This window comes from Chaetodon auriga, chromosome 20 (assembly GCF_051107435.1).
Source record: "Chaetodon auriga isolate fChaAug3 chromosome 20, fChaAug3.hap1, whole genome shotgun sequence".
Lineage (NCBI taxonomy): Eukaryota > Metazoa > Chordata > Actinopteri > Chaetodontiformes > Chaetodontidae > Chaetodon > Chaetodon auriga.
Window position 1 is genome coordinate 17,614,343 of NC_135093.1, and position 13,352 is coordinate 17,627,694.

Here is a 13,352-nt window from a genome sequence, read left to right on the forward strand (position 1 = left end):
TGGTCATATTCGTTGGAAATGGCCAATTCAGCGTCAGACTGCCACTGACGCAGGCATTTCTTCTCTTAATGTGACAGTTAATGATCCCACATGAGACTGGATGTGTGCAGAGGGGAAATGTCTTTGTCATTTCCCATCATCTGCCCCTACAATCACGCGGAAGCCATCAGCTGGATCGATCCACAGTGGCAAGGCCACTCTTTGTTTACATTCGGCGGTCCGTCATCGCAGCTCGCCTCATTTGCACTGCGAGGACGGGAGTGAGGGTGGAGGAAAGGCCAGAGTGTATGGAGGGAAAGATGTGGAAAGAGGTCAGGAGGCGGGGACAAAGTAGCTCAGGCTTTTTTGGAATGAGTGGAGAACAGATGATGAGAAAAGGTATGCCTCAGTTGAATCACGTCACAGGTGGTCCTGCTACGTCTGAAGGCGAAAGTGGTGTGCCTGATCCAAATGACCCATCTCAACTCAGTTGCACTCAAAGGCATCGTTTCAGACTTGCAATAGCTGTTTTTAAAATAAGACTCAACACCACACTGACATAGAATAGAATCATTGACTGACATGGCAAACTTTAGCAAACAGTCGGCTCTTTCCGCATTCAGCAGGCACAGAACAGCATTAGGACTCCTTTTGAGTTGTCTGTCTGGAAACTTGAAGACTGAAGACATTCATCCTCCTTTTAGCTCTGTTTTCAGTCTCTAATCTAGTATAATTAGATTAGAGATCTAATATAATTTATCCTTTCATACTATGATACATATCCAGAGTATCATGAGGATTTATGCCTACAAGAAAGGTCAGAAATCTTTGGTTGGGCGTATGATGACGTTAGCCATAAACCAAGAAGAGCCTCTCCCACATGGGCCATGAAATTCTGTCATGAATTTTTTGGACTTTTATTATCACTTATACATGAAGAGTGGCTGCGTAGGCTGAGGCACACATTAAATGTGCTGTCTGCTTTGATCACTGTCCTTTGAATTATGTCACTGAAGGCCTTTTTTAATGGTCCATTCATAATCTCTTTATGCAATTAACTCCTTTGTTGTCTTTATTGTCCCGTCCATGCAGTTGCCACGAAGCTGTCACAGTGATCCCGCTGTGTACTTGCTCTTTGCCTCCAGTTTAATGGGAAGAAGTTCGAATTAAAACTGATTAAACACTTCAAAATAAATAAAGAATTAAATTAAGCCTTTACTGCATCACTGCAGTAGCAGGTAGCAAATTAAATCTAATGAAGCTTTCTCTGTTTGTTTCATTGTCAGCAGGGAAAAGGATGAATGAGCAGCACGTGCGTCCACCTCCTGTCCCAAAACAACAACATCCGTTACTACACATCATAAACTTAATCTGTTTAACCAATGACGTCCTTCCTCTTGGATTACAAGAAACTCCTGAATACGCACACTATCAGTACATCTCGTTGGCAAATATTATGCAGCCATATATTACTGTAACTGACTCGTATTTGGGGATCGACATGTTCTTTGTGTAAGTTAATTGGTGTAAATGAGACTGAGTTTATTGATTTGATAATCCACGGTTGTCATAAATTGGTGGACGAGTCACAGTATCAAATAGTGATGAGTTTTAGGATTACACATTATCATCTGTGCTAATTCAGTTGAGCTGACGAAAGCAATAGCAGGACTGTCCGAGACAAGAGGATGATCTCCATTGTTTCCTTTGATAAATTTGCTTTGCCCATCAGTTTCCTGTGCTGCATTATCTGATTCCTCGCTGTTGAGCTCTGTTGCTGTTGCCGAAATGTCCGACAGAGACCAGCTCACCGAGCCTAACGGCACTGGGAAAAGAGACCAGATTAGTTTTCACAACTGGCTGCAGATGGAAGGACAGATGGATGATTGAACGGGCCGGTGAATGAAAGATAACAGAGGGAGGGGTGGATGGATAGGTAGCTGAAAAACAGATTTATGATGCTAAATATTCCTCATGAATGCAAAGACTGATTTCACTTTCACTACACAGGTGCATTCTGTGCAGGGTGGATACATAGTTAGGTCACAGAACTACAAAGTAATTTTGCATATTAGACTGAAGCCTGTTGAAAACCAACACAGGTGGTCTAAAAAAGTTGTAGCATCTCGCATATAAAGACATCCTTAGCATCTAGCTGGTGAACATAGTGGAGCATTTCGCTGCTAAAGAGCCAGATATTTCCTTTAGGGGTTCGTGGAGACCAATACAGAAGTAAAAGGAGAATTATTATTGGAAATCTGACTTCAGATGAATGAATGTTGCTCTGTAGGCGACCTGCTGGATGTGTGATCGAGCAACACTTTGCTAGACATTTCACCATCTCAAGCTAGAAGGTGATGACGTATCAGTGTTGTATTCACAGCTGACTTTCCGTGCCCCCAAGTGCCCCGAAAAATCAATTACAGCAGGTTTAAAAATAAAAAGTCAGTCAGTCTTGTTCACCTTCTGTTCAGGTCAAAGATGTCTTATGGAGGACCAGATTGATACCCTCATTCCCCTGTTTGCTGCTGGCACTGCAGTGGCTTTGTTCTTTGTGGGTGTCTTTGGTTCCATTAACTGTTGACAGCAGCATGACAGACCGACTAAAATTCAAAAGACAAGCAGACAAACAAAAAGTACAGGCAAGGACACTGCACAAGCTTAAAGCACACGCACACATAGACACACACACTGAACGAATGAATGGGTCAAGAGAGAACGGATCCTGTGACCATGAAGGCTTCAGTCATGTCATGAGACTTTTTTTTTTTGGAATGGCCTCCTCTTTTAAAATGAATCCCTTGCTTGTTTTCCTGTCCTCCCCACCTACACTGTGAACACAAACCATCTTCAATCAGAAGAAATCAAACATAAACTCATGTGTTATTTCATTTGAAGCTTCCAGTTGTTGCAAAAGAAGCCTTTGTGTGCCGGGCAGCAACTGAGTTGGTTCTGAATTACAGAATAGACAATGTTGTGGATGGGGTGCCATAGTTTGCACTGTGAAGCTCCTCCAATCCAGCAGATGGTGGGAATGCAACACTTGGATTCCAACCACCATAAAATTTAACAGAAGAAGAAGACGGCAGCCACTGGCAATGGCCGTAACTCCCACCTTCAAAGAAACGTCAAACCTAGCCCGAGCAGAGGTCAGGACTTTTCTCTGATAAGTGGCCCCAAGATGTGCTGTGACTCGAAACTCATGATGAGCACACTGAGATGTGGTGCAAGATACATCGTATCACATCCACGTCTAACAGACAAGACAGATGTGTTTTATACAGGCTCAAAGAATCATCCATTATCTGATAAGGAGCACACAAATGTTGCATAAGCTAATACTTAAGAACAAGCTTGTCAAGCGAAAACAACATTCTCCCACTCGCTAAATGGTGAGACATGTTGAACAACAACAAGCTCTGTGTAGTGTTTTTCTCCAAGCATTTCATAAGGCTGAACACACACTTCTTCTGTTTGCCCGTGTTGAGGATTTTGCTTAGTTTTCTTTTGTACAATCATGCTTTAGTTTGTCTTTAGTCATGTTTGTGACTCCTCATGCCTGCCAGCTCGGTCACTAACAACATCCCTGTCTATGACATTTGGTTCCCAACCTTTTGAGCTCGTTGCCCTTTAAGGTGAAGCAGCATTTACGCACTAATCCTCTTCACAGATTGCATTGATAAGATGCAACAGTTCTGACAATGAATATTATACATTCCCCTCGGATGGGATGATGGGTCGAAAATCAATAAATCAATTTGACTTTGATATTATTCCTGAATTTATAGCAGTATTAATTGATTTTTTTTTTTTTTTTTTACCTCTTGGCGGAAGCAGAACAAGCTGTAAACAGAACACTGATATCATTTTAAAGTTGATATGGCTAATGTGTCAGCAAAGAGTTGCCTGTTTACACATCCACCAGTTACAGAGCAACAGTAGAATAAGTGTTTCTGGCCACTTGAATACGAGTCTAATGTTCACTCTCCTTTTAGCTCTGTTTTACTGTTTTAGTCTCCACTCCACTCCAGCAAAAAAAAAAAAAAAAAATCCAATCATAATATCGGCTGTGAAGGGCTCAACGTGTGTGAGAACGTGCCTGCATGCGTGCCGTATGAGTCTTGTGACTGGTCACCCTTCACTTCTCTCTCATGTGCGTTCATCAGAGCTCATGTGTGCTTTTGAATAACGTCATGCGTATTTGTTGTCTGTCTCTGATGATTCAATGCTCTCACTGGGCACAGAGGGATTGTGGGAAAGCAAACGCAGAGCCTTCCGTCGGTTGTTTTTTCCCTCTGCCTGCGCCTGGGTCTCGTCTTCTTTAAAAAGCGCCCGACTGTAAACAGGAGAGGAAGCTGGAGGAAATGATGCTGCGGAGCTGCTGTGTTTATGGACAGTATTTACCTGTGCATGTGTGCTTGTGTGTGTTTAATGTGCGTACGTGGCCTTTTGGCTGGGTGTTTATGTGGGTTTGTGTATTTTTCTCCACTGAGGACCTGCTTGCCTCATAAGAGCACCATGCGCACATATAATGCGTGTCCTATTATTTTTTATCTTATTGTTTTGTTTTATTTGATTAATTCTGCAACAATCAATGTTTTATTCAGACCTAAACTGAGGAACATATGTAAGAAGCATCTGTGACATTTCTGAATCCTGGAGTTGACTGCTCACTGCCGTATTTGCTCGTCATTGCAGCCAGAAAGAACAGCTGGATTAAATGTATAATCTACTACTTCGCTGCTTTGTCAGAAGTACAATAGAAGAAGAAGTACAGTGCAGCCAAACAAACGGACCTTGTTTTAATATAGAAATCAGTCTTTAATTTGTCCGTCATTCATGATAAACCTCGACCTGAGTGCAGGTTCTCCACACAACAGCAGCGCAAAGGAACAGGAGTGAGTTACTTTTCTGAATCTTCATCTAGCAGCTCACTGTGGCTCACTTGTTCCACTGCTCCCTGCAATATTTAAACCCCCTGTTTGCCATTTGACTGCTTTTCATGTGAAGCAGTAGGATTTGATTTGCATGAGAAGTAACTCAATACAGCTCTGATGTGGCTGTAGGAAAGTGAAACTGTGAACAATGAGTAATATCACTGGCATGAAATAGAAAGCAAAAATGACATGCACCCTTTCCTGGAGAGCATAAATAATCCAAAATCTGAAGGATTATAACTTTAAAGATGTCACTTCTTGACAAACACTGAGCAGCCACATGCACAAGAGACTAAAGTGTTAGTCGTTCCTCTGCACATTTCCGAGATGAAGCGGTTTGATGATAAACCTGCTCAGGTACTGACAGGATTTGTGTGTAACTGAACAGGCGAGCTCTCCTACTTCATAGTCAACCCATGATTTGCAAATTCAAACCAACACAAGTCGCATTGAGTAACAGATTTTTACACTCAGCAGCGCCTAGACAACAGCTTGACTGTGTTCCAGTCACCTTCTGTGATATTCTCATAAGGACTCAGGCGATGACTGTAGTCAGTGAGGGTCCACAGACAGACCGATAGCACTTTAATCCTTGTGTGTGTTCAATGAAATCATTTGAAATCATTAATCTACAAGCTGACGGCCTTCCAGTCTGAAAGCAACTTCTTGAAAGGTGTGCATGAGAGATCAGCACTTCTTCCTCTGCTCTCTCTTCTTTCCCTCTGCTTGTTTACTCCTCTTTGGACATTGTATTGATGGCCCGAGGAAGAATTTCTTCAGTCTTGACCGATCACACTACTTCTATCACCCCAGTGCTGTTTGTACGGAGAGCTCACACGTCAGGAGCATCTCCAGAACAGGAACTATGCAGCTGGAAGGGAGTCTGCTGCTGGTGTTGCTCATGTTGTTTTTAAGGACAAACATATAAAACAGCTACAGAACTTCATTGAAGAGAGCAAGAGCTTGGGCTTGGTTTTCTGTCATTCCTACTGTAAACAGCAATGAAGGGTGAAAATCAGGGTGACCAAGCTTCTCTGCAAATCCTTCTCTTCATGTAGAAAATTCAGGTGCTCATTCACAGTCACAGTGATGCATACAGCTACAGCTGCTGCATGATCCACCGACTTACACTACTTTGTCAACTGTCACAGTCATTATGACGGTCCATCTTTGATCTGTCTGTTTTTCTTTTTTCTCTACCTCTGTTTGTCCTGTCTGTTCCATTCATGCCATCTAAATCGAATGCAGCCGTTATTATGTCCAGTGGAGATGTAGAGATGGAGGGAAGAGATGACATTACTGACACCCAGCAGGTCTTTCAGTGAAGTACATCCACACAGTTGCAAACAAATTAAATACAGAGGAACATACTGTAGTTATCAGAGGTGAGAAATTGCAGTCTTTTGCTGTCTGGAACACGGGGAACAACAACAGGGTATATCTCAAAATACTGTCTCCATTTACCATCCTGATAGGCCCAATGACTCCTCAACTGTTTGAACACAAAGCACCTGTTTCTATATGTAGCACTCCAACACTTTGGCCTTTTTAGCGACAATTGCACTTCTAAGGAGTTGTGCCAAATTTTATGTGTGCGTTGAATTCCCACATTGACACCACCTTCATGTCTGTTTGCTCAATATGAAGCTGCAAGAGCCGCTTAGTTTAGCGTAGCATGAAGAGTGGAAGCAGGGGGGAAAGAGGCAAAGTCTGATTACTGGCACCTTTGAAGCTTACTCATATTTCATCTTGTTTGTTTAATCCTGACAGATACCGCAGTGTAAGAACCACATGATGAGTATTTATTTGGGGTTTTGAGATGGACTATTTCTTTGCACGGACCAGTTGCCAGACAGGCAGCAGGGAATGCATTAAGTCACTTTTCCCAGCCAAGAACTAGTCATACAAACGCTCCAATAAAACAGCAAACTGTTGTTTTTAAGCTAGGCAATCCGGCTGTCAGCCCTAGCTTTTATGATTTATTTATGATTTCAGACATGAGAACAGTATTCATTTTCTCATCTAACTCCTGGAGAGAGATAGCACAACAAATAGTCGTTCATTCTTCCCCACTAATGGACGTGAGCAGCAGATTCATGTGACAGTGACCTTTTCTCCTTAAATGCCCAATTAGTTCATTGAAATGTTTGAAATGTTGAGTATTGCAAAATGTTAATTTTACAGACTGATATTTTATATTTGACCTTCTTTTACTCACCCGGAACACTGTGGGTGAAAGAAAAAGATCTGGAACAGCAGATCAGAATCACAATGAAATGTAAAAATGCAACATAAAATGACCAGAAAGTGCACTTTAAATGTGCAAGAACTGATGAACAGCTGTTAAGTGGGTACAGCTCGCTTCATGTGTTTTTGCTGCCTGGAAAATGTTCTAGCTCTTGTTTTTAGTCTCCACCAACTCCTGCATTCACCAGCTGGTTGCTAACTGTGTCTGTCTTAACAATGGCTCACGAGTGGTCTTGTGCGGTAACAGGTATTTAAATTATGTTTATACTCTCAATGCAGTTTTATCTCAAACCTCCTGTGTCTGAATCTGCTATTTCTTCACTATTTCCTCCTATTTCCTTCACATTTTCACAACACCTGTCTGCTTTTAGCGTGTACTGAACTGGGGGGGCGGGGGCTTAAGCAGCAGGAGAAAGTGGAGAAGATGTAGTCGAGCTGAAGGAGCTTGAAGGAAGGGAAGATGGAGGAGAGAGCCTCAATTAGAGCCATAATCTTCACCTGCTGGCTGGATGTCATGCCTGCTTTATTTGACGTGATAAAGTTCTCGGCTCAGACTCTTTGCAGGATGATGAACGGACAGTATACTCAGTCAGGGAGCTGCGAGGCTCTTGGCGCTCGCTCTATTTCTCCCTCCACATGGGGTGTCTTCTACTTAACTGATTGACTCCAAACAAACCGCAGGGGGTGAGGGATGATAGGGGAGGAGGGGAGGGCAGGAGTAAAAGGAAGCAAAAGAATGGATGGAAAATAGAAAAACAACATGTGGAAGGAGTAGAGGAGAAGAAATAATACAGGGAATGAGAACAGAGGATGGAGGGCAGAACAGACAGCAGCAGTGAAGGAGAGGATAAATAGCTGGCATGATGGAGGGGAGATGAAAGGATGAACTTATCAAAATAGAAGAGGAGAATGAGTTGAGTGGAAATAGGATTGAAGAAGGAAGAGAACAGAGGAAAAGAAGACAGTGAGTTACAGTTATGGGATGAAAATAAAGGACAGAAATGAAAAGAAAATTGAGAACAGTCAAAAAGGGGAAAGAAGAGAAATGAGGCAGGAAAAAGACAAAGACCAATGTGAGAAGAGAAGAAGTGAGAGCAAAGGACTCAAGGAAAAAAGAAAGAAGAAGAGGAGGAAAGGAGAAAATAAAGGAAAAAGAAGACAAAGAAGAGAAAATGAGGGAGGAGGAGTAAATAGAGGAAGAAAGGAAGTGAGGAGGGAAAAGAAGAGAAAGGATGATGAAAAAGGAGAAAAGAGGATAGAATGAGGGGAAAAGAGAAAAGGAGGGAGAGAGAACAAAAGGATAAATTAGATATTCATTGTATTTCTTGTTTTTCCACACCAGATATTTAATTAAATGAGCTGACCTATAGTTCAATCAAATACTGTTTGTGTATGTGTGTGTGTTTTCTGCTGGTATCTGTATATTAGAAGACCTGTCAATCAACTCTAAAGATAGGCCTAAGGGGTCCTATAACTTCCATTTTGGTGTTGACTTTACCCTTAATTACATTTATTTACATTATATCACAGATTTAATCATGTTACTGAATTTAATGATTGAAAAGATTAAATCTAACAGTTTGCTGCGCCACAAATCCCAATTCTTACAAGCCTTTCCAGCCAGCAGGTGTCGCTGCCGAGCGACGGACTATCGATTTACTACAAAGAAGAAAACTACCGCAGGAAGAAATAAAACCCTACAGGTTTCCATGTGTGGCACCAGGTCCAAAAATTAAAGATTTCAGTGCTTCTCTGGGCAAGAATAGAGACCTCGTGTGTTCGATGCCCATGGACTGTTTCTGTCCAGCGCAGGGAAATTATCAACTACATTTCCCAGAATGCACTGAAAGGGGTTATAGTTCATTAGGACATGTGTTTTTCTCCACAGCAACTGCACCTTTCTATCACTGAAGAATAAGAACCTTTGCACTCTACGTTGTGCATATTTCGTCATCTCGCACTCAGGTCAGTGCTGGTGGTCTGCCGGCGGTCACTCCGCGTGTATGAGCGATAGCGACACGTCCGGGAATCCGCATTCTGCGCTGCTGGACTGCTGCGGAGGACTCAACAACGTCGACTATTCGAAGGTAAAACCGAAACTGTTCGATACGCGGCGGCTCTGCATGTCTAGCTTTCACGTGAGTGACTGAGTAAGCGCTCAGAATGCAGCGAAAGTCCTGGTTTGACCGCCTGAACCTGTCAGCTTGTTGGCATAGCGGCTGACAGCCGAAAACATCCGGCTCAGTCGCCCCTTCAAAATAAAAGCATAGTTTTTTGCAAACCCATAGCACACAGACGTTTACAAAATAAATAAATAAAAAGTAAAAAAAAAAAAAAAAAACACAATCAAACCTCAACCTCAATGCAAAAGTAACGTTTCTTTTTTGTTTTTTTTAAATCAACTTTTATTTTGATTAAAGTACCACAAGTACCATAGGTTTTGTAACTTGTAAACAGATCAGTTGAAGAAAAAAAACCACAAGCACCTATTTTTCAAATCATAACATCATATGTATGTATGTATGTATGTATGTACATACATATATGTATTTATACACACACGCACATACATACAATACAATATGTCAGATAATGTCATGTTTTTTGACACTAACACAAAAACTGCTCATTGAGAGCTACCTTCCCTGGCCTGCGGCAAAAGATGTCACTACATGTCGATACACACACTTCATTTCCCAGTGACTGCATCCTGTTTTATTGTGTCCCAGCTTTTCTTGAATTGATGTTGTATATGTGGCTTTTCTTGAATTGATGTTGTATGTGTGGATGTAACCCCTGTGGCCCAAACACTGTGATATAAAACACATAGCAGATTCAAAGCAAATTGAGTGCATTGGCCCAAAAGACCTGCTTTGTTGCTCTTTATCACCAACAGGCATGAGCTGGAAAACCACACAGAGCGCCCCAGTGTGTGACAGAGAAGGAATGACTCCATGCCGATCAACCTCATATCAGCCATTAGTACACAATTTTTATGCCATGTGCCATGCTGATGATACAGCAGTACAAGAGCTGTTTGTCGCAGAAAAGTTTGTTGCAGAGGTGGGAAAGTTGAAAAATATAAAATCTGTGTGGGCTGGCAAGGAGACTGTAATGGTCTTCAAGTTAATACTTAAAGGTTGTTTGAGGTTGAACTCCTAATTACACCATCTCATCGTGGCTCCTTCTTCTGCAATGGTTTAATGGTTAATTGATTAATAATTCATTAGCATTTTCTTTTGCAGGTTTTCTGAAAACTCATTTAGAATTTGTGCAAAATTTGGACGGAAACTTGACTGTTGTTTTCCTTCCTGTGCAGACCCCTGACAATATTTAACATGTTTTAGAACTAGTAATTGAAGACAGTGTAAAAGGCCACATATAACCATTCATCTGTCAGTTAAATTATGTTTTTAAGTACTTTACAAGTTTTTCTTTCTCACTATAAGTTCTCGACGTGGCTGTTTCTTTCAGATGGACTTGAGTCCAATGGAAGAACTCCTGAAACTCATCGACTTTCATGACTCCAGCTTCTGTATTGCTGTGATCGCCATCATTTTCAACCCCTTCTTCTGGAATGTGGTAAGACCTCCTGTTGATCATGCTGGAGTTATTGTAGCTACTAAAACATCTTGAATAGCCTCATGTGTACTCAATCCAAAACTTGGTCTGGTTAGGTTCACTGATATCTGGACCCCAAAAACAGTTATAGTTTTCCAAAAACCTTACTCCTGATTGGGTTTTCATCGAATACAAGCAAATTTTCTTTAACACAAGTGTATTGTTGGGAAGTGTGTAGGCAGCTTAGTATGTCTTCACCCTTTTCTAGTTCCAGTCTGACTGTACAGCATTTTTAATTCAATTATTATTTTTTTTTGGTTGGCACAAACAATAGCAAAATTCTGGCTATTGTTCATAGCTGTGAGTAATCAGCAGTAATCACAACAAGCTTGTCAGTGAATCAGTGTCAAGACATGCAGTCCTGGCAGCGGTGCTTCAGCCTTGGCCAGGCGCCCACAGCTGATTCATTGGTGGGAAGCCGGTGAGGGACCTCACTGCACCGCTGATTGTTATTGGTATGGAGAGCCATTTCGTTCAAAATCACTCCCAGATACTGATCCTGCGCTGTCACCCAGCGGACATCGCATGAGACCCATTCGACAGTACCTGGGTTGTGCACACTCAATAATAACAAAAGAAAGAAATCAGGAGATATAGTTTAGGAAGTTAAGTCTCATCTGCAACAAGAATGAAGTTCGTAGTAACAGATTTATACAGATGGTTCAAAGGATCCAGAGGGTGGGAAAGAGCCTGTAACCACCCCTGAATTAAAGATGGAAAATGGGTATTTCAGCAGAGATGCCGGCAATATTCTGAGCCCTGAGGTGGGGAGACAACAATAAAGCAACCATCTCAGTCATAGACAGTGATTCAGCAGCAGCTTTAATTACAGTCAGAGAAATCAAATCCAAATCCAGACCTGATGCGCTGAATGAGATTTATCAAGCAAAATTCACAAAGCAGGATATGAGGTGGGTTTTATTTGGGAACCAGAACACATGTGGAGGGAAACGAGGAGGCAGATTACTTGGCAAAGAACGGAACTCATGAGGATAGAGTAGAAATTGCCCCACAATGTGGACTGTCAGAATACACTTCAATCGTAAACAAGTCAGTCAAAGAAATGAGGCGGAATATGAAAAAGGAAGAAGGGGAAGTCTTACTTTATAACAGAGAAAACAGTGTAAGAAACAACCAAAACATGAGACTGCAGATTTGAAACCTCCAGACAATAACATGGATAAAGTAGTTAAAGAAACCAACTGAGACTTGAATTGTGTATCAGTCCTCTGATGGGTTGTTGATTTGTCTTTGTCAAATCAAGACAAACTGTCCCGAGGGTTTGCCTGAGGCTGATAAAACAGACAGAAGGGCAGTTCACAGACAAGACGGCGACACGAATTTCACGATTTCATCTCAGATATCTCAATTGTTTAGGATCATCGCTCGGAAATCAAGACTGATTAGGACTAATATCTGGTGGGCTGTACATTACATAATATTGTATCTCAGTGTCAGAGTGATGTTGGTGCTTTGGGGGTTGCAGTGTAGCGTGAAAGAGTCAGTCTTTTCACAGAGACTTAGAGAAATGTTCTACTTCGTTTTCAATCAGAGATCCTTCACATGCACAAGTGTCATGCAGACTTTAGTCATGTATTCCGAGTTCCGTCTTCCTCCGTGATGGGGTTTACTCAGTGAATCATGCCAGCACTTCAGTCCAATTATGCTTGGAGCTTTACATAATACTGCAATTAAGATAAGGTAGTTGTGTAAGAAAAGTCCTCTCCACCTGTGTACCTCACCCACATTCTTTATCCGCTGCTGTGCCGTTGTACATGGTGAGAGCGCCCCATTGATTATAATGAACTCACTCGTGATTAAGAGTTTACCAATTCAAAATGTTTAAGCACTAACGAGATAAATCCCTGCTTCAAAGGTGGACGTTTCATGTCCAGAATGCCATTTAACTCACCTTTACTCATTCGACCAGTGACTCAGTCTACGATGACACTGGCACAGCCCAGCAGGACACATCTTCATCACCCAGTAGCTCTCCTCCTCGAAAAGAGAAGCCAATTATTTACATTTAAGTCAATGCTGTTGAGGTGCTCTCGGCCCTGCACATCCTTCCAAATTGCCCTTTTTGTGCATGTTGCTCTTGGAAGGTAAGCTGTAAGTGGCTGTAATGGGGGTTATTCAGGCAAACAGCATTAGGACTGATGGAACTGAGGGAGTAAAATATCTTTTCATCACGTCTGTTTAAGCTATAGTGCTGTATTTCTACAAGGTGGGAGTGTGGGGATGGTATTTCATCTGACTTCATTTAACTACTGTCTTTTAAAAGGTGAAGAAAGAAACAGAACCGCATTTGTGAGTAACTATATTCTATATTCAGTCCCATCCATTTCTGATGTTTCTGGTCACATGTCTGTCACCCGGGCTCAGACAGCTGCTGACGGGATTTTGAGAAGATGTGTATCTCATTTGAGCACCATCTTGACATCTTTGTCTCTGTGCACCTGGTCCAAAGACTGTGCCCATACATGCCGATGACATTTGATGAAAGGTAGTGGTAATGTATGTTTTATTCGTATCCTTTGTTGCAGGTCACACTGTCGCCTTGTCTTG

General features: G+C 41.8%; 1 protein-coding gene across 1 annotated transcript in view; it reads left to right on the forward strand.

The window, feature by feature from the left end:
• The first annotated feature begins 8,826 nt into the window (after positions 1 to 8,826).
• The window catches only part of pemt (phosphatidylethanolamine N-methyltransferase), a 53,859-nt gene continuing 49,333 nt past the window's right edge, over positions 8,827 to 13,352 (forward strand). The window contains exons 1-2 of the mRNA XM_076759953.1: positions 8,827 to 9,250; positions 10,638 to 10,745. Of these exons, the coding sequence (XP_076616068.1) occupies positions 9,167 to 9,250; positions 10,638 to 10,745 (192 nt within the window). The 5' untranslated portion in view covers positions 8,827 to 9,166. The remainder of the gene's footprint in view (positions 9,251 to 10,637; positions 10,746 to 13,352) is intronic.